Source organism: Dermacentor variabilis, chromosome 4 (genome assembly GCF_050947875.1).
Source record: "Dermacentor variabilis isolate Ectoservices chromosome 4, ASM5094787v1, whole genome shotgun sequence".
NCBI lineage: Eukaryota > Metazoa > Arthropoda > Arachnida > Ixodida > Ixodidae > Dermacentor > Dermacentor variabilis.
Window position 1 is genome coordinate 140,906,156 of NC_134571.1, and position 22,465 is coordinate 140,928,620.

Sequence of the window (22,465 nt, forward strand, 5' to 3'; positions counted from 1 at the left end):
ATTCCGCACTCTTTGTGGCGGGAAGTATCTGATCGACGAAATGTATTTCCAACAAGCGAGCTCTCAGGCCTATCTTGGGAAAGGTACATGGTTCGAGGACGCATGCGCAAACTGTTCCCCTCCCTCGCTTCCGCCACACTCGCACACGCGCACGCACGCACGCACGCACGCACGCACGCACGCACGTGTACACACACACACACACACACGCACACGCACACACACACTGCAGGACATTGTTACAGTGACACACTTTGCAATTACGTGAACTTTTTGGTGGCTATGTCGCAAGAGGTGTGGTAATATTCTGATTACCCGCCGTGGTTGCTCAGATGGTGTTGTGCTGCTGAGTACGAGGTCATGGGATCGAATCCCGGCCACGGCGGCCGCATTTCCATAGGGGCGAAATGCAAAACACCCGTGTACTTAGATTTAGGTGCACGTTAAAGAACTCCAGGTGGTCAACAATTTCTGGAGTCCCCTACTACGGCTTGCCTCATAATCAGAAAGTTGTTTTCGCACGTAAAACGCCATAATTTTTAAAACTCTGATTCTCCTGTGCCATGCTTACGTCTGAGAGCTGATGGGCAGTGGGACCCTTATGTGCGTGTAAAACAAAACAAACTGAATTGAAACGTTTCAGATCACATTATTGCTGTACGTTTTACAGCGGAGCTGCCTATGGCTACCCTCCGCAAAAATCATGGCGGCGAACAAAAAACGCCTTGCGACAAAGCCAACATTTACGAGAATGCTCTGTAGCTCAATCTTATGTAGGTATCTTGGAAGCAAATAATACCGAAATTGGTCGCTTAGACGACCCTATCATTGTGTCGATTTTAATTTACTTGTCATTATTAGTTAGTTCACAGTGAAGTTCTAAACGTTACAGATTTCTCGTCTGCTTTCAGCACAGGGGCATCTAGGGAAGGAGTAGGGTTACAGGAAATGGCTGTAGCTCTTCTTTTATGAAAACTGTCCCGAAACAAATTATCTTAGAATTATCCACGAAGGCGACTGTAACATTACGCCGAGTTTCATTTAGTTTTCGTCATTACGTTTAGTTCACAGTGAAGTTGTAAATATTGGGGAATTTCCGTCTGCTGTCAATACATGGGCTTCTACGGGACGGAAACGGACAACCCCTAGTTTGTCAGTTACAGTAAAACTCTAGTCCTTCGAAGTTTCATTAAGCTAATTAGATAGGAAATCTTCTCAATCGCGATTGACAAACAAAAATTTTTTTTTCGTACACTCCCTCGAACTGCGCCCCGGTCAACGCATACGGTCACTGATGTCGAGGCTTGGTTTAACGGCCACCTGCGTCTAAACGGCACTCCTTCAGATGCGTCAACAACACATATGTCTTTAGAGCGGAAGCATAAAAACCCTTTGGTGGTCGCTGTGCGTATGAATGACGTAGTGCGTGACGTAGTGCACGCCTGAGATTTCTTTGTACTTCGCATTAACGACATACGCATAACTATATGTGTAGTTCCATACCAACGAAACTCTATGCTAACATAATTTATACCACCATAGCAGCTTCGCTGGTCAACCACCTTCACTGGGTGGAATGGCTCCTCATTTCTTTCTTTCTTTTCGATTGGGGACGCCCCAAACGAGGCGGGACAGGAAGCTACCTATACCTATAGATAAGTGTTTGGATTGCATTGATAAGATTCTTGATTTAGTTATCCAAATACACTTGCTCGGGGTGAAAGGGCTGCGATGAAGTGAAGGCTTCGCAGGTACACGCGAAAGGCGATGCGTTTGCGTGTGTGTAGATGAATCATCTACTGATTTAACAACTCGTTGTGTATGCGTGTCGTGTTTCGCGGCTCCCGTGAACGAAGCGGCAGACCGTACTTAAAACGTGCTTTACTGCATGACAGCCAAAGGATGCAAGGAAGGAATGCGCAGCCCAGTCGCCCAGCGTTGCGGTCAGTGCTACACCCACACAGTGGGCGAGAGGGATGTAATCGCGATATGGGCCGCGTGACGGAAGGGGGAAAGCGCCATCACGCGAGGACACGTGTACAGATACGCGAAAATGCGCTGCTTGGAAGTGTGTACGTGTATACTTGCGTGTGGCAAATAGGCTGCCGTGTGTCGAGATTGTGCTGCTTGAGTGAGAGAGTGAGTGAGTGAGTGAAGAACCTTTATTGCAGGTCCGGCGAGGACGCGAACTCGTCGCGCACCAGGCTAGTGCCACGTCGGGACCACCGGCCCGGCCGCGGGCAAGCCGGACAGCCAGGATTTGCTTTTCTAGAGCGGGGCTGCGCAGAAGCGCGTCCCACTCCTCCTTGATGAACTTGGGGCATGTCGACCCACACTCCCAGAGCGTGTGCGCTAGAGTGGTCATAACTCAATCAACTTAGCACCGCTATGACCGAACGCAAGGCACGTGACATATTCGTCTGAATGCAACGCGAGCGTCATGTAGAAATGTGCACGATGAACGCGGAGCACCTCAACTACTCTCATGCAAGACATGCGAGGCGCACAAGCAACAGGGAGCAAAAACTGCAATTACCGCTTCGTTGATCAATTTAACCGGTTTTACTGCACAATTTATTGTTTCCTTGTAATATTATTCATGGAGTTGTAGGGAAGCATAACAGTAGCTGTAATACCATGGAAACTAACTAATTTCTGTGATTTGAATTTGCACAAAAAGGGTATGTTGCATATTTGCAACAGTGTGCAAATAAAAAAGTTGAAAGTGAAATATAGACTTAGTGCGATTCACACTCAGATGTTTATTTACACGTGACAATCATTGGTGCACTTATGTTTTAGTGTGGAACAAACAGAAGCAATAGCACTTGCTTGTGCAGCACAGCTTGCTTCCACACTTCCTGCAGTACGTCATGCAGATTCCCGTGCAGCCAGGAAACAATGCAGTGTTTTTGCATTGTCGTCGAAATTTAGAACATAGACGCACGGACTTGGGGCTGTGAGCGTGACGACGCGATACGGCAGCGTTCGGATGCACCGCATCCTTTTGAAAAAAATTAAATAAAGGAAATTCGACCAAAAAAACATCTTCCACACATATTGAACCGAAACTAACTTACACTCGTGGTTGTCGTCACTTCCGGAAAGGTCGCTGCTTTCACTACCAGAATTAATTGCTCGGCTATAAAAGCGTTTAACAGCCATTTCACTTTTCCGAAGAAAATAAACCACGTCCACGTTGTTGCATTTGCGCAACATAGCAACGTTCCGTCGCCAGGGACTAACTATACCGAGATAACAATGATTTCCTTTTCTAATGGACAGGGTCAGGAGGATATGGATCTTAGCGTAAGAACTTTTCTTGCGCTTTTTCTTGTGGACAAATACATTCACAATTGGCAAAACTTACCTGCATCGCTTCTCGCGGCCAGGCGCAGCCTCCGCCACGTTTGTTTTGGTGGAAGATGCGAAGGGTGAGCACAGATGGCAGCACAAGGCGACGCCTTTTTTTAGACGAATGTTGCGGAAATGCAACGACGTGCACGGGCAGCTCTAAACGAACTTTGCTTCTGTTTTTAACGCCACTCATCGGTATGTTGCGCAAATGCAACAAGGTGCAGTAAAGGGCCAAGCCTGCTGCGCCGAAGAACCGGAATTGCAAGGCAGGACCACGACACGAATGAAGAGCTAGGCAACGCCAAGACAAGACGAGTGAGCAAGGGACGCAGTACGCCGCCCGTGCCCGCTCCAGCTCATTTCCACCTCTACGCGGAAGGTCGTGGTTTCCTTCACGAGAAAGAAGTAACAGCAAGGGATGGGAAGACGCAAGCAAGCCAGAGAAATAGAAGATAGAAAAAGCCCGAGTGCTAACTGAGGATTTATTGCACGTCATTTGAAATATATACCACACCATAACAGCAAACGAAAGGAGAGAAAGAGAGAGAAATGAATGTTTATTTCTGGGTTAGCGACAGAGAAAAAAGGATCTCTCTTCGTCCCCAGGTGGCCGGCTTCCTCATTCCAGGAATCCGCGTGCTCTTGCTGCTACCTTGCCGCGGTCCACCAACTCTCGCTGGGCATCCAGCCGAAAAAGAGATAATGTGAAAAGCCATGCTGTCTCACCTTCCCTCCCCCCCGCCCCCCCAAAAAAAATAAAGAAGAAAGAAAGAAAATAAGAAAAGAAGAGGCGATAAAGAGCGTCACACAACCAGATCAGCCGGGCAGTACACACACACAAAAAAAAAAGAACTGATTTTGCCGACAATGCCACCGACGGAGCGCTATGTCTCGTCATATTTGTCGACGTCTATGTGTGGTTTGCGTTGAACTGTACAAGAAACAGTAGGTGTAGTAGGAGGCGTTTGTCGTTTTAGAAAGTTGGTCCGCTCAACAGATCAGTGCGGCAGCAACCCAAGGAACATGAGTTGAAAGAGTGACCAGACTGGCCTAGTAGCAGTGCACCGGAAAGTTTTGCAAAGTATTAAGATGGCGACATGAAGTCTGTGGGAAAGAGTGGGGTTGGTGTGAAGCTGACGTAGTGGATGACAGCGGGTTGTTCTTTAAATGGACAACCCCCGGATCAGCGTAAGCGCCGTCGCTGCGTTATGCATAAGTGACATGACCCTGTGTCGTCGAGGTGCCGAAAAAAATATGCTGACGCTTGGTACCCTGGCACGTGTCGGTGGCGGTTAAAAAAAATTATAAGAATGAGAAAAGGAAAACAATAAAAGAAGCGGGGGAGGGCAGGTGTACATGGAAGAACGGCTCGTATGGTTGATCTATGCGTAGACGCCTGGAAGCAAAATATGTAATTGAATATTAGGGGAGGAGCAGGGAAAGCTTTAAAAGGAGGAATAAATGTGCTAAAAATTGAGGTTAACTGGTGGCATAATGTGTTTTTGTGCATTCTCCAATGATATGAAAATTTCTGAAGTCGCAACTTTTAGGCGATTCCAAGTTACCACGTGCCAAATTAGTTCCGGTTGAGTTAGGCACCCAAACTTGTGCAAGAGGTATGTATAATTCCGTGGTAGAAGGAAAACCGGTGGGTTTCCGGTGGCCCAGGTACTTGAACAGAATACCTCCCACATATGAGGCTGATGTTCTGCCACAAGGTCCATGTACCCGTGTAAGGGCCGCGCCCCCAACTTGGCAGCCCAAAATTTGGAAGAAAAAAAATATCAACGGAGAAGCAATCGCGTTCGGTGCAGCGATGACGCGCGCGCGCATCGGAGAATTTTTATCACGCTGTGTACTTCCGCGTGCAGCTACTAGATGGCGAGAGCTGCCTCTTGACCTGTGATGCAATGGTACGTCCGACACCATTTTGAGTTTTGTGAAAAGTGCGGCTCTTGCACGAGTCTATACGGTATATCAAGTCATGCATGTGCTTCAAGTTCAAACGCATCTCTGAATGGGGGTGGGGGAGTTCATTTTTCGTACAGACATTTGATGATGACTGGCAGGATCAATCAGGACCGGCGATATTCGAAGCACTCGTTTGTGTTTCGGAAAAAGTTTCATTGCAATAGCAATTCTACGGACATTTGAGGCACGTTTTCACCGTTGACTTTGTCGTGATGTCATGGTATCGACGTGTAGCGACGCAGCAAGCGCGTGGAGTGTAAGGTTTCCAGAAAAGCTCAGTGCGTTTGGCCAAGAGGCCAAAGCGGCCAAGCTAAGTGGACGCAACCTTACGCTGCACTCAACCACCTCTACTGGAGGAGCGTTTTAAAGGACTGACAACTGGCCAGAATGTGTTGTGAGACGTTTATGGAAGTGAAATGACCATGATCTTTAGTTATAGAATCCAGCGTGCTGTTCGCAATTTGAGTAGGGAGTACACTTATAAATTGGCAAAGAAAGTCTCAAAAACCAGTAAGTGGCGAGGCCTGGCGGTGACATCTCGGTACTTCGGATGCAGTCTATGACATTACTGCACGTAAGTTGGGCGTTAATAAGTACGACATAATTATTGCTTAAATTGCAGTTGCTAAATTACTAGGCACTTACAATTTGTTCTATGCTTCGGAAATCAAAAGCACATGCGCGGCTGCGGCAACACGCTTAACATGGTATCGCATGTAAAAGCGTCGTTTCGTTATCCATCCGATTGATTTCGTTTTGACTGGTTAAACAGTGAACAGTTGGACAGAAAACCACGAGAACACGAAGCTATAATTATCGCAGAAGTACTTTAACGCTCGAAAAAACATGAATCGCAGGAACATCGAGTGGAGAAACGAAATAATACTTTCTCACAGTTACGGCCGCGCTTGTCGTCTGCCTCCCATTAATGCCGGCGTTTAATCGCCATCGCGCTCGCCTATCATCGATTTCAGCATGCTTCTAGCTCACGACTACATCGAAAAACTCGGATAAAAAATGTTCCACGGCGTTTTCCGCCTTACCCCTTCGCGATCAGACACTGACCGGTATGCTTTCTGTTGCATTAAAAAAAAAAAAAAATAGGTACCCTGAAAACTGGTTGTCACTCGCTCCAACTTCCACTCCTGCAGGGTTAGTTTTGGGCGCACAACACATTAACGTTCACAGTGAGCAGCTGTGCGCATCCTACAGCGCATTGGTCTGAGCGGAACGAAAAGTAAACGGCGAGGTGAACTTATTCAATCCTTCCCATGGGCGCCGACGAAGGGCGGTGGTGCTTCTTCGGTCTCATCTCGTGCACCATCGAGATGCGACGGCAGCAACAGCGTCCGCGGTGCCCGCCCGTGAAACGTGCCGCACAGGTGAGCCAGCCACACCACACCATCTGCCACGGACATGTGCTGGCCTATCCTGACTGCGAAGGATCTGCCTTCCTGGGCTACGGAGAGCAGTCGTTACACTAAACCACTGGATCCTTCCAAGAGGGACCCGCTGCCCACCACGGTAGAGTGATATGCGACAGCTTGCTGCTCTACCTATTAAGAACAATTAACCTAATTTAGGCACATCGCCGGAAAAGCCACGGCGGTTGGCTTGAAATATATAAATACTTTCTTTTTTTCTAACCATAAACACGGTTCCCTCATGTTTCTTTGTCCTCATCACGGCTCCTTTCTGACACGCCTTATGTGCAACGCTAAACACTGATCTCGGTTTCAATGCTTGGACTTCGAGGAAACCGCAAATTTTCGTTTTTTTTAATCCTTACTCAAAAAGAGAATTCTTCACGACGGTGTTAGCTGGATATCAGTATTACTTAGAACAGCCTAGCCAAGTGAAGTTTGCTGAGATATTGCACCTACCTCATGAGGTGTACTTGACGGATCTTTAGAGCTTCCTTAAAGTTTTCATACCACCTTGGAAAATCGCCTAAAAAGCAGTTTTATATTTCTTTTGCGCTGTGTAGCTATTAACCGAAGTGCTAATAAATAACAAGGCTTTCGTAGAACACTTTTTTCTCTTTGGGAAAGTGTAGGAAACTGGAAGCATTAGACAAGGATCAGATTTGCGGCATTTTCCGACGACGGCTATAGGGATTTCCCACGAGTACTGTTTCCTAACACTCCATATTTGCGTTAGCTGAGATTCGAAAATACATTGGAAGCTAAATTATTTTGTGCATAATGGCAAGCACACGTGGAGCGCCAATCGCTACTATCTCTTGAAGGCGCGATGTTCCGGAGGGATCGTGACTGTCGTGTTAACTCAGTGCAAGTTTTGGCTCCCTAATCACTTCTGATAGAAATATGCGTTGCTTTATTTTTCCAATAATTTTTCGACATTAGTTGTGGCACCGAATTGCAGCCCACTGTCAAGATGCTGTGAGCAGCGCTCGTTTCGTGTTTATCACGACATATTTATTAGCAGCGAATCGCAGATGGACAACTTCCCCGAAAAGACGCCAAGAAAGACGTGCGCGCAAATATCTTCCTGCAAACTGCAATAAAATTATTCTAATTGCTGGTGGCTTGAACTCACATCACGCATCACTGGGCAGCCGTGAATAATCGTTTCTGTATTTTTTGTGTTCTGTTAAATTTCTTCCCGGACAGTTTCGACCTCTTCTAAACCTTCCATTTACGCGTCCTGAGGAGAGAGAGAGAATTTATTAGAGCACAGTGGAAGATAATGCCCTGAGCTAGTATGCCCTAACTTGCTACTCTGCACAGGAAAAAAAAAAGGAAACGGTACAAAAAAAAAAGAGTGATGTAACATGACTGTCTTTCTATTTTCTCTTAAGAGATTGAGGCATATGGGAGAAGCAGCGCTCACGTTCCAGTTTCTTTTTGTCTTGAGGTGGTATGCCCGCAACCATCTAGAAAGCTTCAAATGCGTTGTTTTGTTGACTGCCACTGATTTGAAGAATGTTTGCGGACCACTGTTGAGTCGCTGACTATTGGGAGCCATGAATGTATGACTCGCAATATTTGCTCTATTGGAGGCTTCGCCAAAGAAATCAGCATTCGAGGTGAAGGTGTGTAAAGACTACTTCTAGTAATTGTTGAAATGCGAAATAGTTACGGAACTGTAGGTGACAGGAAACCGCGTGTAAACATACAATGCATAATCAGTCGTCCAGGAGTTCAAACAAGTTCTTTGCAGGAACGTTAAAACGCATGGTATCCAAGCCAAAAAATAACTACAGTGCTCGAGACTTCCATTATCTTTCGGAGTCAAATAACAAGCGCGCTTTCTTTTCGTTCATGGAATAAAAAGAAATTGCGACACGTAAACGTAGCCGTAGAGTTGCTAGTGCTACCATTCAGTCAAATTGCTGACTATTTTGACGTGATTGCGAAAGGGTTGGGTACTCTGTTCACGACCTCTCTTCTTCTCTTCGGTGGCTTGGCTCCATATATGCTTTCGAAATGATTTCTTCAGTAGAATTATTCTCGGTTGTTTCATGTTTACATGCCACAGTCGCAAGTTCCGACGAAGTCACTACAAAGATGCTGGAAAATTTGTTTAGAGTCGTTCCTATCGTTTCGTTAACCACTGGTAATCGTTACATATCAGATAAAGGGATACTTAGTATGCGCACAATTTCTGAGGTGATTCTTCTGCTTGAACAAAGCGGGGAGTGCGGGCTAAGCAATACTCTGCCCATTTATAGGGTAATAAAAATGTTCTTGCACGCACGCACGATGAAGTGTGTTCTCGAAGGAGGATCGCCGAGCCCCTGAACCGCAGTTTGTCCATTGTACTGAGAAAAGCCAGCACTAGTCGATTTGGCATGCAGCGAGACATACTGATAATGATTTGCCGTATGTACATGTGTACTACCTACTTTGGACTCTGTATGTGTCGCATTCTGCGCGGAGGTCGCCTTGTAGGTAATCTGCGGCAAGTACAAAGAGTTGGCGAGTTGAGATGGCTGGTCGCTTCGTGGAAGCTGTCTTCCCGCGCGTCTGGTGTTGAAGGTCACGTAATCCCGAATTTTGGAGATTCGTTGAAAAGAGCGGCAGCACAAAGCATTATATCCCCTCTGTTTGTGCTCTTCATCACATCAGCGCTGAGAGAGCGAGTGTTCTCTTTCACCGAGTAAGGTCTGTTCATGTTCACCTGTGCGTGTGGGACACCATGCTTGTTAACTTATTTAGTAAGCGAAATGCATACTGAAATTTATAGGTCCAGGTGAAACTACAAACCTTAAAACAGTGGTTAGCAAGGCTTCTTGGTCCATGGACAAACTATTGCAAGCAGCGTGAGAACGGGACTAAGATTAAGGGAACACAGCACCTGCATAATGTGCTTCCTTAATATGAGTCCCGTTGTCGCGCTGTTTGCAATGGCAAGAACGTTACTTCGTGTAGTTTAGTTACTCATTTCCTATCGAAATCAATACATCGCTTTTCGGGAGAAAGTGTGACATTCTTGTACATGCTTCTCAATGAGAAGAAAAAGACAGAGAAAGAATATTTTCATTGCGTCTGAATTCATCTTTGCTTTCTTGGTCCCCGCACTTCACTCCGACATTCACGGCGGAATTCTTAGTCATAATTATAGACGTCTGCAAACTATACTTTTGCATACCAACAGCAGTAGAAACAAACGATCCATTACAGTAGTGCTTCTCTCTGCAGTAAAATACGTTGTGGGGCTAGTTGGTGCATACCTTTCAAAAATGAAGCGCCAACGGTAACGGCACGCTAAGAAGGAAAAAGCACCTTGTCCTGTCTTTTTATTCCTTCTTAGTGTGCCGTTACCGTTGGCGCTTCATTTTTTGAAAGCTTCTCCCTGACTGCATCCAGTCACTCACATATGATAGTTCTCATACGGCGTGGCGCCTCGTCATTTGCGTGCATTACGTGTCGCATGGATGCCTGGACGCAAAATTCAATTTTTACAGTGGAGCTGTTAGAACCTCGTTAGGTTTCTCTTGACGTCTGCAGCTTTGCCGAGCTGGGGAAGAGAGAGCTGAGAGAGAGTGAAAGCAGATTGTCAATATAGCATCGCGCAGCATAGCGACGCGGCGAGTGTGGGTCGAGCGTAGCGGTGGCGAAGGATCTGCGAGGCGGGGACACAGGTAGTGTGACGCCATTGCTCTCCGATAAAAACCCGCGCACTCGCTTCGGCGGATTTCACGAAGGAAGCAGGGTTCCTATAACGTAAAACTATTCCAATATGTTTTTATTCCAATCTCCTGACGTCAAATTTGCGTTATCGCCTACGAATGAATCGGGCGGTCACCCACAGGATTGTCTCAACATACCAATCAAACGCTCTCCTCCTTCATAGGAGATCACTTTTGTTTACTTCAAAAACAATTAACATTGCCTACACTGAGCGGCTTGTCTCATCTAATTTGCTCACAAGAGGCAAGGAGCACGCTCAAGTTGAGAGGAATTCGATGGGGCCGAGCCACTGCATTGAAAATCGATAACTGGATGAAGAGGGTGGTGCTGGCGTCTGTGATTGGTCCGCTTTCGCTTACTTAGCTTACGGTAGCCCGTCGACAATCGCGGCGGCATGCAACGTAAAAGGATCTTCAGCGAAGAAGAGTTGGCAGAACGAGGTTGTAAACGTGCCGAAAGTACTCGAAAACGTTACAGGGCCACACATAAAGATTTATCACACGCAAATAAACCCATCCTCTCAGGCAAGCGCGAGTAGCTAATGCGGGAGCTATCGGCGGCAGCCTTCTATTGTTTCTTTCGGAACGGGGCAGCCTGCGGCTATTCAGAAGAAAATTGAGTTTTGTTCGGCGTATTAATGCATCTTTAACGCGTACACGTCACTTTGACGTCACGTCGCCTGACAGGCAGGTGAAGTGGGGTGGTACAAGAATGTTTTCCACCAATCGCGGAGGGCTGGTTGCAGAATTTGAACAGAAAAGTTTGCAATAGTTTTATGTTATAGCGCCCAGGTACACGGGGTGAGAGCTTACGTGTAGCAGAGCTAATGCGCGGCGGTCGCAGCTTCGTCGGGTCGGTGCAGCGTCTGTCACACGACATCGACGTATATGGCGTTCAAACGAATCGCTTCTGTTACTACGGGCGCCCCAAATACCGCGCCTCCCAGCCGAAACCACCCACAGAGGAAGACGGTATGGATTTTTCTGAAGCCTTAACTTCACTCAACTGGACTGGTCTACTGGCTCCACTGGCGATAGCAGAATCACTCATAATTTTATTTACCTGGTGCTAAGTTTGACTTCCCTTGCGCACATTATTTTTTCTATCTTCAGGCGATAGATTACATCACTTCGGTCATGTTTCCTAAGTACACACAGTAAGTGTGTACACGTCTCAGAAGACACACGTCTCACATATCTTAAATTAAGTACTAACGCGATAGCGTTAAGCTCCCCGTGTCGCAAGAAGATACGGCGTCGGCGTCCCGCGTCCTGCGGCGTACATAATATCGGCAAAAAAAGAATTTCGAACCATGCACACCCAACCGCTCTTCTATCACCAAGGTTGCTCATGCCTTCCCTTTTATTCCAAACAAAATTATTCCTCGGAATTTTCTGATGACAACCAACAAGCAGATGTCATGAAAAAAAAAACCGACAGCGCATACCTATTATGTTAGATCTTCTCAGACTGGAGTATGAAAGTGTGGAACAATAAAAGGAGATCAGGGGCGGTATTCTTTAATAAGAGTCCACCTAGTGGACTGTCCATTTCAGCTGCAGCTGATTGGCTAGGGCCGCTCGTCTCCTCCTCGCTCGTACAGCTGCATCTAATCAGCAGCAGTCGAAATGGATAGTCTCCTAGGTGGACTCTTACAGAATACCCTCCCAGCTCACGGAAGAGGCCGCATTTCTACCAGAAAGCTCGCCTTATGCACAGCGTTCGCCGCTAGCCTTTCCCGGTAAACATTACGGTTACATAAGCTGCAGTTGTTTACGAGGCCTAAAAAGCAGCCAGGGATCTTTGAATGCTATCGCTCTGAAAGGCGAATCTTGAGCGTCTTCCAGTTTTAACCGGAGTACCAAACACGTACGTTTGAAGCTACATTGACGAGACGACAGTGTCGGGTAAGCCCCGCACACTTACAAACACATAAAGTGATGCGGGCTGGCTGTCTCTGCGTTTTGTCACAACTGCAATGAATTAGAAAGAATCGACCACTACTTGCTCTTTTGTCATCATTTCTCTTATTTGACGAAAATAACTTTGCAAATCTTGCTGCGACAGCTTGGCCTTCCCTGTAATTCTCCTGCCTGGATTCCTTTTGCAGCTATGGCACTGAGTCACAAAAGTGACTAATACCTGCAAAAAGCGGGCCATACTGCCCGGTACGCTTGTACAGATATTTTTTTGAACAGCTGAGACGGGCAGGCATCAATACAACGGCTTCCCTTAGTCGGGGATCCAGTTCGGTCAAAACAAAAAGCTGCCACAAACCCAACCCACGAAAGGATTCATTGCCATATGCATTAGCGGTATGTTCGGAAGCTTCCAATGGATAACTTCGAACAGGTACTGCCGTGACCTCTTTATTTTCCTGAAAACAGCACTCAATGAGATCCTTGTCTTCAACACTGCTTATCGCATCTCGATGTAACAGAGAATTACATTTTGAGATGAATTTGATTCAAACTATTATTCCAAGAAACAAAGAAAAAATGGGAAATTTCATGTGAACTTTTCACCTTCACACCTTTATTTTTTATTTCTCATTTAACGCCGCAGTGGCCTCTTCACGTATATCGCTCCAAAGCTCCATCACTGGCGATATTTCTTCTACCTTCTTTATCTCTTCTTCCAAGCGCCGGAGCTGTTCCCGTGAAAAGTACCTTTTCCACCCACCCACCTTGGCCTCTCTTACGAAGCAGTACTTCTTGCTGTCTCCGTTGTGCCCATCTTTGCAATTCTCGTCAAGGCGCCGCAGCACCTTGTCGATACCAGGATTTGAGTTTGTGCTGAGGTCCAAGACCATCGTTTCTTTCATGTGATCGGCCGAGCATCGTTCAAGCAACTCACTAAGCATCCGATTATCCTTTTCCAAATCTACTGCATAGCTCTCTCCCAAGAAGCGCGCAAGCTTCAGAACAGTGCCTCGGGTGTCTTTCGTCAAGTTCTCATATGTCACGAAAAACACGTTGGGTATGTCCTTGAGCTCATATCCGGGAACCACGTGATCGAAGTAGTTCCCGTAACCTGCGACATCTTCGCTCAGGAAAGCATCGAAGAACTGGTCGAATGTGCCATCTTGGAACCGGTAGGCGCTGAGACTGGTCACCATGTGGTAGAATGACACGCAGACGTCCCATGGGTTCCGCGCCACGTAGATGTACTTTGCCTCGCTGCTCATGAACTCATTTCTCAAGGGATAATGCGATGAGATCACACGCAGTGGCAGGCTTGGTTTCAAGTCGTCAGGGTGTGACACGCCTAGATATATCATGTTTTGCATGAACTCATCGTAACTTGTGATCGGTTGACCTTTCTTTAGAATAAGCTGCACAATATAAAGGACCCAGTGCATTCCGGCTTTGGGAAATGAAAGCTGGACTATATCGCCTTCTCGTGCGCGAAACTCCAACGCTCCTTTGAGGAGTTCAGGGTTGCAGTGTGGGTCTCTAGGGACACCATCAACGTTTTGAGTAAATGGCTTTGTTGTCGACATGACGTTGATTTGCACACTGTGGCTGCGAAAAATGAGCATGAAAAATATGTTAATTACGACACTTTCAGTAACAACATTGGCTTTATATCACGTCCTTACGCCATCAAGTTTATATTATCTTCTGCAGCATTTTTTTTTCAAGAATCCCCACTGGCATACTTCCTTGACCTGCATGAATTTGTGTCGGCAAATAGCAATTCACGTGAAGTGCACCAAAAGACAATATATTTCACGAATTTCACTCGAAACTATAAAAAAAAACGATCACAAGCAAGGTAAGGAAGATTTATGAACGGGAAAAATTCACCCACTCGACTGTAGCATATAGCTGCAAATGAAACCCGTCAGGGGTTTACAGAAGGAAAGCTCATCAGGCGAAGGAAAATACGTCCTGGTCCGGGTTTAAAACTTCGAAGCAGCGCCTGACCAAAGCGGTCACTATATTTTCCGACCCAACCGTCATGCTAGGGTGGTTTTTGTTAACTCAGAGTGTAGCTCAGATACATGAATAGCCTTTGACGCAGTCAAATGAGTGACAGGCATGCTCGGCCATTTTTCGGGCATCTGCTGTTTACGTTCGCAACGCGTGTCCGCCTCAAGAATGTGCACCCCCCACTCCCGCTGACCGAAAGACCGCATCATCGTTAGGAATCTTCCAAAATCCTGATCTCCGTCCGACAAAGTTGATTGTTACATCAGGCATGCAAGAGGAAAGAAAAAAAAATTCGGAAGGAAATAATAAATAATGTAAAAAGAGTGAAGAGGTTCAGGTCGGAATAAGATAAGAAAAAGAGTTGTCCGTGGACCGTCAGTTGAGGGAAGGGAAGAAAAAAAGTCCGCGTTGAAGACAGCTGACCTGAAAAGGGTAAGGTGTAAAGCAAAAAAAAATGGCTGAGGCTTAGCTTGGTTAAGCCTAGTCAGATGCGAAGCATATTGGTGGCTAAAGTTGGTAAAGAACGTTGTCGCCGAGCCGCATACTGAGCACGTTGCTTGGCCAGACGTTTATCCCGCTCTTCATCAGTCTCTGTAGCACGCCGCAACCTTCGCTTCTCATTCCAACGAGTAGCTCTGTCTCCAGGAGGCATCTCACCTCGTGAGTGTCTAGCAGAGGCAAGCGCAGCTGCTTATATACCGCCGCGACGCCGCGAGCGACGGCGCGAGTTGGAGCCCCGTTTCTCCTCTGTCGTGACGTCACGGTGTCACGTGGTCAGCCTTGAAGGTGACGCCGCGAGCGACGGCGCGAGTTGTAGCCCCGTTTCTCCTCTGTCGTGACGTCACGGTGTCACGTGGTATGGCATGGGGTCGCTAAAGGTCATTGAAGGCGACACCGCCGCGCCTGAGGAGCTGGGTTGAGCTCTAGTAATATGCTTCGCATAAAAGAAACACTGAGAGGTATCGTCAGAGAAAGTAAGAAAAAAAAAGACGGAAGTGAAAGTGCCACTTGTCCTCCCGTCGTAATCCCACAACCATGCTGAACGTTTGTTGACTTGAGTAAGAGGTACGACAGGTTGAACGCTACAAAAACTTATGCTAAGAGAAGTCCACATACGTCATAAGCTAGAGGTGAAGTCGGAAAAGTGAAAGAGATTTTGATAGGAGAGAAATTGGAAGAGCCCTCTTCCGTTTATCTCTTGATAGTGACTTGTACATGTCAGGGGTGACTTATACGGATGCATCATCCTTTAGAAATCATGCGGTAGACTATGTTAACGTGCAATCATTGAAATGATGTGCTGCGGAGTCGCAATAGTTTCCGCAAGCGCATGTGTTGGAAGATCAAAATTGAAAAAGGTGATAGTAAGATGTAAATAGAACTTGTGACGTTATGATGTGCATGAGTGGTAGAGGAGGTGGAAATAACGGCCGGATGGAATACGCACTGTTTGCACATAGATAGATATCTGTGTGAGAATGGTCCTTCGTTCAAGTTGCGTGCCGCTTTGTGTGTTAATTAGAGAATAAGCGGGAAAGAAAGGAGCTCAAAGATTAAAAACCGGTACAGGTCACATCCGAATAAGCTGCTGTTGAAGCAGCTGCATCATCATTTTTGTTGCCAGTGATAACATGGTATACGGGTATGAAATAAATAAACAGCCCGTGTGGCCGACATTTCAATAGGAATTAGTTGTATGGAGTCTACTTATGGGATTGGTTGTAGTATGTTGCGACAATGCTATTGAAGTGGGCAGACCGGTAGTGTAACCATGTAAACGTACCATGCCTGCTTTCCTTTGGGTGTATAGAAGACTCTCCAGTATTGCAGCACTTTCGGCTACCTACGAACTTGTTACTTGTGTAACGAAGACCGGCACTAAGCACGGAATTGGCGCTTGTGCACGGACTTGGTGTTTTGGTCTTACAGTCGCGTTAGCCGCTTCGAATTGTCGGCGAATAAACCTCATTACAATTAGTGGAGGTGAGGGGTACCTTCAAAGCGTCCCACTTGGCACTTCAATGCCTCACGCTACCACCAACCACACCCGACGATGCTCCTGAGGAGGTTCCTTCTGGATCCGTCATGTGCGCCGATGTGCTCCCCCAAAAGGACCCTGCTGTTTTCAGCGGCGCGGATGACAACGACGTAGGGGAGTGGATCTCGTCATACGGGAAAGTAAGCGCGTAACACATGGGACATGCCACAAAACTGAACAATGTGATTTTATATCGCGAAGGCGTGAGAGTCCTAGAACCATGAGACGGATTTCCAGACGTTCCAGACGTAGTCGGCGTTTAGGACCTCTTTTGTGGAGCTGTCTGGCAGACCTGCTGTTGGCAATTGTGCGCAGAGCAGTGTTCGCAGTAGCGAGCGCAGCTCGCTACTGCAAATTCTTGATCATTCGGATCATTCGCAAATTCCTGAAATTCGGATCATTCCTGATCTACATCGAAGACGTTCTGGTCTTGCTCAAGATAGTGAGTACGACCGTGTTGGAGTAATAAAGAATCACCAATGTTATGGAGGAAATGTAAGATGGTGTGTTTAATGTGCTGCTTACAAAGAGTCCACGTGCATTAGCAGAAACCATCACTCTGCGCGAAAGTTGCAATAAAATGCTCAGTCACCAATATTTGACATGTCGCGCTTCTCCACACGATGAACCGCGCGCTGGAGTGGCTGCCATTTCCAATCAATCGAAGTTTCTCGAACCGATAAAGGCGTCTGTGCGTGAGGAAGTTGCTTGCTAGCTCTCCTTAATGCCATTCGCTCAGCCGTAGCACATGCAGCAGCCTATTACGAATTTTAAGGCCACGCTCCGCCACGCCATTGAACAAGAAATCGCCGAGGTCCTGCCGGTGCACAGTGAACAGCTCCCTGCAACGGTGCCTGTTAATTATGCTGAAGCCGTCCAGAGGCCCCGACAACTCTCTGCAGTAGCAGCTCCGCCTCTCACTTACGGCGACGTCGTACGTAGGCCCGGACTACCAGCCGCCGTCCCGTTCTTTCATCAGGCGCCTGGTGCACCGCGTCCTGTGACCTAGATTAGACCTGCCGTCGCAAACTCGTGACGCACGTCAGATGACTGGCCTATATGCTTTCGTGTGGCTACGCCATTTATATCGTCGGCATTGTCGACACGCTCAATTGTCTGGTACCACATCGGCCGTGGCATCCTGTGATACAGCCGTGCCGGGTCCACTTTGAGGCTTCTATGACACTTATACCGTCGCGTCAGCAGCTGTTCGTCGCATGTCACTTGCCAATCATTCACGTTCTCCATGTCGCCATTCGCCATCGTCGATGCGGCCTCGTTCTGTGGTTTGAGAAGACGAAAATTGATTGTCGTTGTCCGCGAGGCAAGTCCTAGAAATTTCAGATGAAGGTGTTCGCGCATTCTGTCTCGTGGGCACTCGAACCACTGGATCTGATATGGACTAATAATGCTGTCGCTCGCTTCGCAAAGTCACCAATACACTTTCGGGCCAGTCCATTCGCACACCAAGCGCTGAGCATATTGACCTTTTAGCCACGTGAACGGCGCGTGTAGTCTCTGAGGACGTCCTGTATAACATCAAGTTTATTGTCATTTCTTCTTGCACTTATAACGTTATCCTCGGGTGCAATTTCCTCTGAGGCCATAACGCTGTCATTCATTGCGCACATGCAGAAGTTGAACTATCACCGATGTTTATCGTGACCTTGGCCGATGTTCCTCCCATTGGCTGTACATGACTGTAAACTTCTTATGAAGGAAGGCACGAACATTTCTCCAAGGGCTGAGCGCTTCGTCCGGTGTGCTGCAGCAGCGTCTATGATGTAATCACACTGTTCTCTCCATCTGTCCTGTTCATTAGGCGAAAAGCTTTTGCGCAACCTCTTGGTGCTGCGGACATTACGCAAGCCTGCTGAAAAATTGTTGCGTGCCCTCTGCCCTTTTCTGTGACACTGCTTTGAGCAGAATGCCTTGGCGATGAGGAATACATTGACGACGTGCAAGTCATGGACCCGTCGGATGATACAGCCTCCACCAGGTACCCTACCCTCAGTGAGTTGTCTACGTCGGAAACATTGTCCACAGAAGTGTTTAGTCTCTCCACCGCCAAAGGCCTCACACAGGTTAAGTATTCCTAGCTTCGGTGCGTCTCAGAAGAATTTCCTTATTTCGATTTCATATAAAGTTCTTCAGGTCGTACCCCCACTGTTACGCAACACATCGGTACCAGCTCGCACCAGCCATTGCCACAACGTCCGTATCGCGTATCTGCAACAGAGCATCATGTTATCAACTGGCATGTGCACTACATGCTTCACCGCCAAGTGATTCGACTTTCATACAGTCAATGGACGTCTCCTGGTGTTCTTGTTACGAAGAAGGATGGCTCTGTTCACTGCTGTGTAGATTACCGATGCTTTAACAACTTCACTCGCAAAGACGTCTATCCCCTGCTGCTAATAGATGACGCCATAGACTGCCTAACTAGAGCAGAATTCTTTCCCGAATAAGATTTGAGGTAGGGCTATTAGCACGTGTCAGTAAGAAGTTGATCGTCCAAAGACAGCATTTGTTACACTTGATGGTTTACATGAATTTAACGCCATTCCCTTTGGACTTTGTAATGCGCCCGTAACATTTGAGCGCATGATGGACAGACTCTTGCGTAGCTTGAAGTGGGACACGTGCCTATGCTATCTTGACCATATTATTTTTGCTCCGGACTTGACCACACACCTTCAACGGCTGAAATTTGTCCTGACAATGTCAACCACCGCTTACCACAATTGAAATTGAAAACGCGCTGCTTCGCAGCGAGATAGCTTATCATACTTGGTCATGTATCCAAGGACGTCCTCTTGCGCAAATTAGGCAACCTTCGTGCCATCGCTAAATTTTCCTAAAGCAACGTCCGCAACAGTACTACGCAGTTTCGCTTGACTTTTAGTACGGATGGCTCATTCAAAATTTTGCCGCAGCTATTTCACCCCTGACGAAACTACTCGAAAGCAAAGGCACTCTCTTTGTGGTCATAAAAGTGTTTGGACACTTTCAAGGATCTGTACGTTCTTACTTCACTTTCCATTTTCCAGGGGGCGTGGAAGCTAGCCGTATCAGCCTCGCCGCTGTTGATGCGCAAAACAAGCTCGAATTCGCTGAACATGCCGATGCAGACGAAACTCGAATACTGACAAAAGCAGTAACCAACCACAATTTAACACTGAAGGAATGCGTAGCCATCGTCTGGGTCCTTACTAAGCTCCGTCCTTATAGCTATGGCCGTCCATTCGATGTCGTCACAGACCATCATGCACTGTGGTGGCTTTCATCATTGACGTATCCCTCAGACCGCCTTACCCGCTGGGTAATCCGTCTTCAAGACTATGACATCGGCGTCGTGTACCAAAATGGACGCCAACATTCTGACGCCGATGCACTGTCACGCTCGCGCCTGCCCGCTGAAATTTCCTGTTCCTCAGCGTCTCATTGTACCGTTTCGTCCATTGAAACTGGCATGATCGGTCCTTAGAAGTGAAAGAAGCGCTGGATTGCTCCCTTAAAGGCTTTCTCGCCGATTGGTCAACACAACCGACCACTTACACAAATCACACAACCAAACACTTCTTTCTCAGAGTGCCACTAGTGGTTACTAAGACTTAAGTATACCTCGAAGTCTGCGTTCTGAAATCTGTCCTTTCTTATACACTGACCTGGAGCACACTCAGGAGTTTTACCATCTTCCCAGTGTCTTAGGTAGCGGTATTATTGGCGAGAGAATGTACATCTACGTTCAAAAGTTTGTTGGCTTTTGCTCCGATTGCCAATGCCAGATATGTTCACCCGAATTGTCGCCAGGCCTCTACATTGCCTGGCCAAGCCATTTGCGAATATCGGCGTGGATTTGTATCGGCCACTTCTCCTGATATGTGTTGCTAATCACTGCGCCATCGTCGCAATTGACCATCTTACGCGATACTGCGAAACCACCGCCCTCTCTTTAGCTAGAGAATGCGACGTTGCCTAGTTCCTCCTTCGTGGTTTTATCCTTCGTCACGGTCCACCCCAGGTACTGCTCATAGATCGCGGGCGTGTCTTCTTGCCCAAGGCCTTTGAGGCAGTCCTTGATCAGTGCAATTTTCTTCGTTGGATAACTACTTTGTACCTCTCTCAAATGGATGTCGCCTCTGACCACACAAGCTGGGACCTCATTCCGCCCTTTGACGGCCATGAATACAGCACTGCTACTGAGAGAACCCCTGATATTTCGACCTCCTTCCTATTTACAGTCACTATCGCCACAATTCTTACGTACGGGCTGGATACATCCGAGAATGTGCCCGTTTCTACAGCCGCGAATTATTCAGAGGCGCGCCGTGAATTTGCGCGGGTCTTAACTTTAACTGACCAGGAGCGCCAGAATAGCAACCGCGCCGAGACCAGAACACCTATTTTCCTTCTTTGTGGCCTTGCGTGGCTGTCAGTCCCTGACAATATACTTGGTCTCTCTTCGAAACTACTATCCGATATGAAGGTCCTTACCACATCATTGAGCGCACAGTTGTGAACTACGTCACCGAAACAGTGGTGCCGTCTTAGGACCTGTGCAGTCGCGGATGAAACATTTTACATCTGAGTCGCCTCAAGACGTACTATGACCCGCACATCATGGCGAGCTCTTAGCTCATCACGAGGGCTTCTTTTTCGTGCGGAAGTGTAATTGTAGCGAAGACGACGAACGCTGCATAATCAGAATCAAGGGTGGTGATGCGGGCTTGTTGGTACACCTTTGCGCAAAGTAGTTAAGCACAGGGAGACACGAGGACAAAAGAAGGTACATTAGACAAACTTGCTTACAATGCCTGTGCGTCTAATGTGCCTTTTTTGTCCTCGTGTTTCCCTGCGCTCAATCACGTTTAGTGCATACTTGATCATAACCACCAGCGCGAGTCATAGGATAGCCGCTTATGCTCGGTGTTCAGGTCTTACCGTTGCGTCAAACACTCTAAATTCCCAGTCAGTAAACCTCTTTACACTCTAACGAACCAGTAATGGCCAGATATTGTTAAAGTGTCGTGAAGACGACCATGATAACGGCTCCAAAGACAATGAAAATTCAAGACAGCCTCATTGGGCGTTCTCCCGTATCCGCTAGCGCTTTACATCTTTGTAAACACATCTTGTGAACAACTTTATAAGCGTAAGATTAGGGTATTTACACACAAAAGAAAACCTAGAATCACAAACGCAGGTTTGGCAGAGTGCGACTTGCGGGATGCTTCAGTAAACAAATAGTATCATCATCATCGTCGTCGTCGTCGTCGTCATCATCATCATCATCATCATCATCATCATCATCATCATCATCATCATCATCATTCCTGCTACTCCCACTGCAGGGCAAAAGCCTCTCCTATACTTCTTTAACTACCCCGGTCATGTGCTAATCGCGGCGATGTTGTCCCTGCAAACTTCTTGAGCTCATCAGCCCACCTAACTTTCTGCCGCCCCCTGCTACGCTTCTCTTCTCTTGGAATCCAGCCCATAACCCTTTATGACCATCGGTTATCTTCCCTCCTCATTACATGCCCTGCCCATGCGCATTTCTTTTTCACATTTCAACTAAGATGTCATTAACTCGTGTTCGTTCCCTCACACAATCTGCTTCTTTCTTGTCCCTTAACGTTACACCAATTATTGTTCTTTCCATAGCTCGTTGCGTCGTCTTCAATTTAAGTAGAACCCTTTTCGTAAGGCTCCAGGTTTCTGCCCCGTAGGTGAGTACTGGTAATACACTGCTCTTATTCACTTTTCTTTTGAGGGATAAGGGCAACCTGCTGTTCATGATCTGAAAATACCTGCCAAACATACCCCAGCCCATTCTTATTCTTCTGATTGCTTCAGTCTCATGATCCGGATCCGCGGTCACTATCTGCCCTAAGTAGATGTGTTCCCTTACCACTTCCAATACGTCGCTACCTATCGTAATCTGCTTTGTTCTGAGACTGTTAAACACTACTTTAGTTTTGTGCAGATTAATTTTAGACCCA

The 22,465-nt window shown here is 47.0% G+C and overlaps 1 protein-coding gene across 1 annotated transcript; it reads right to left on the minus strand.

Moving 5' to 3' along the window:
* Positions 1 to 11,939: 11,939 nt before the first annotated feature.
* Positions 11,940 to 13,764, minus strand: LOC142578364 (sulfotransferase 4A1-like). The gene is made up of 2 exons (XM_075687760.1): positions 13,171 to 13,764; positions 11,940 to 11,954 (listed from the first exon to the last, which is right to left on the minus strand). The coding sequence occupies exons 1-2, from the start codon at positions 13,762 to 13,764 to the stop codon at positions 11,940 to 11,942; spliced, it is 609 nt and encodes a 202-aa protein (XP_075543875.1).
* Positions 13,765 to 22,465: the final 8,701 nt, after the last annotated feature.

Excerpts from the sequence above, each read along its gene's own strand:
- LOC142578364 (XM_075687760.1), bottom strand. The coding sequence starts at position 13,764 with ATGATATATCTAGGCGTGTCACACCCTGACGACTTGAAACCAAGCCTG.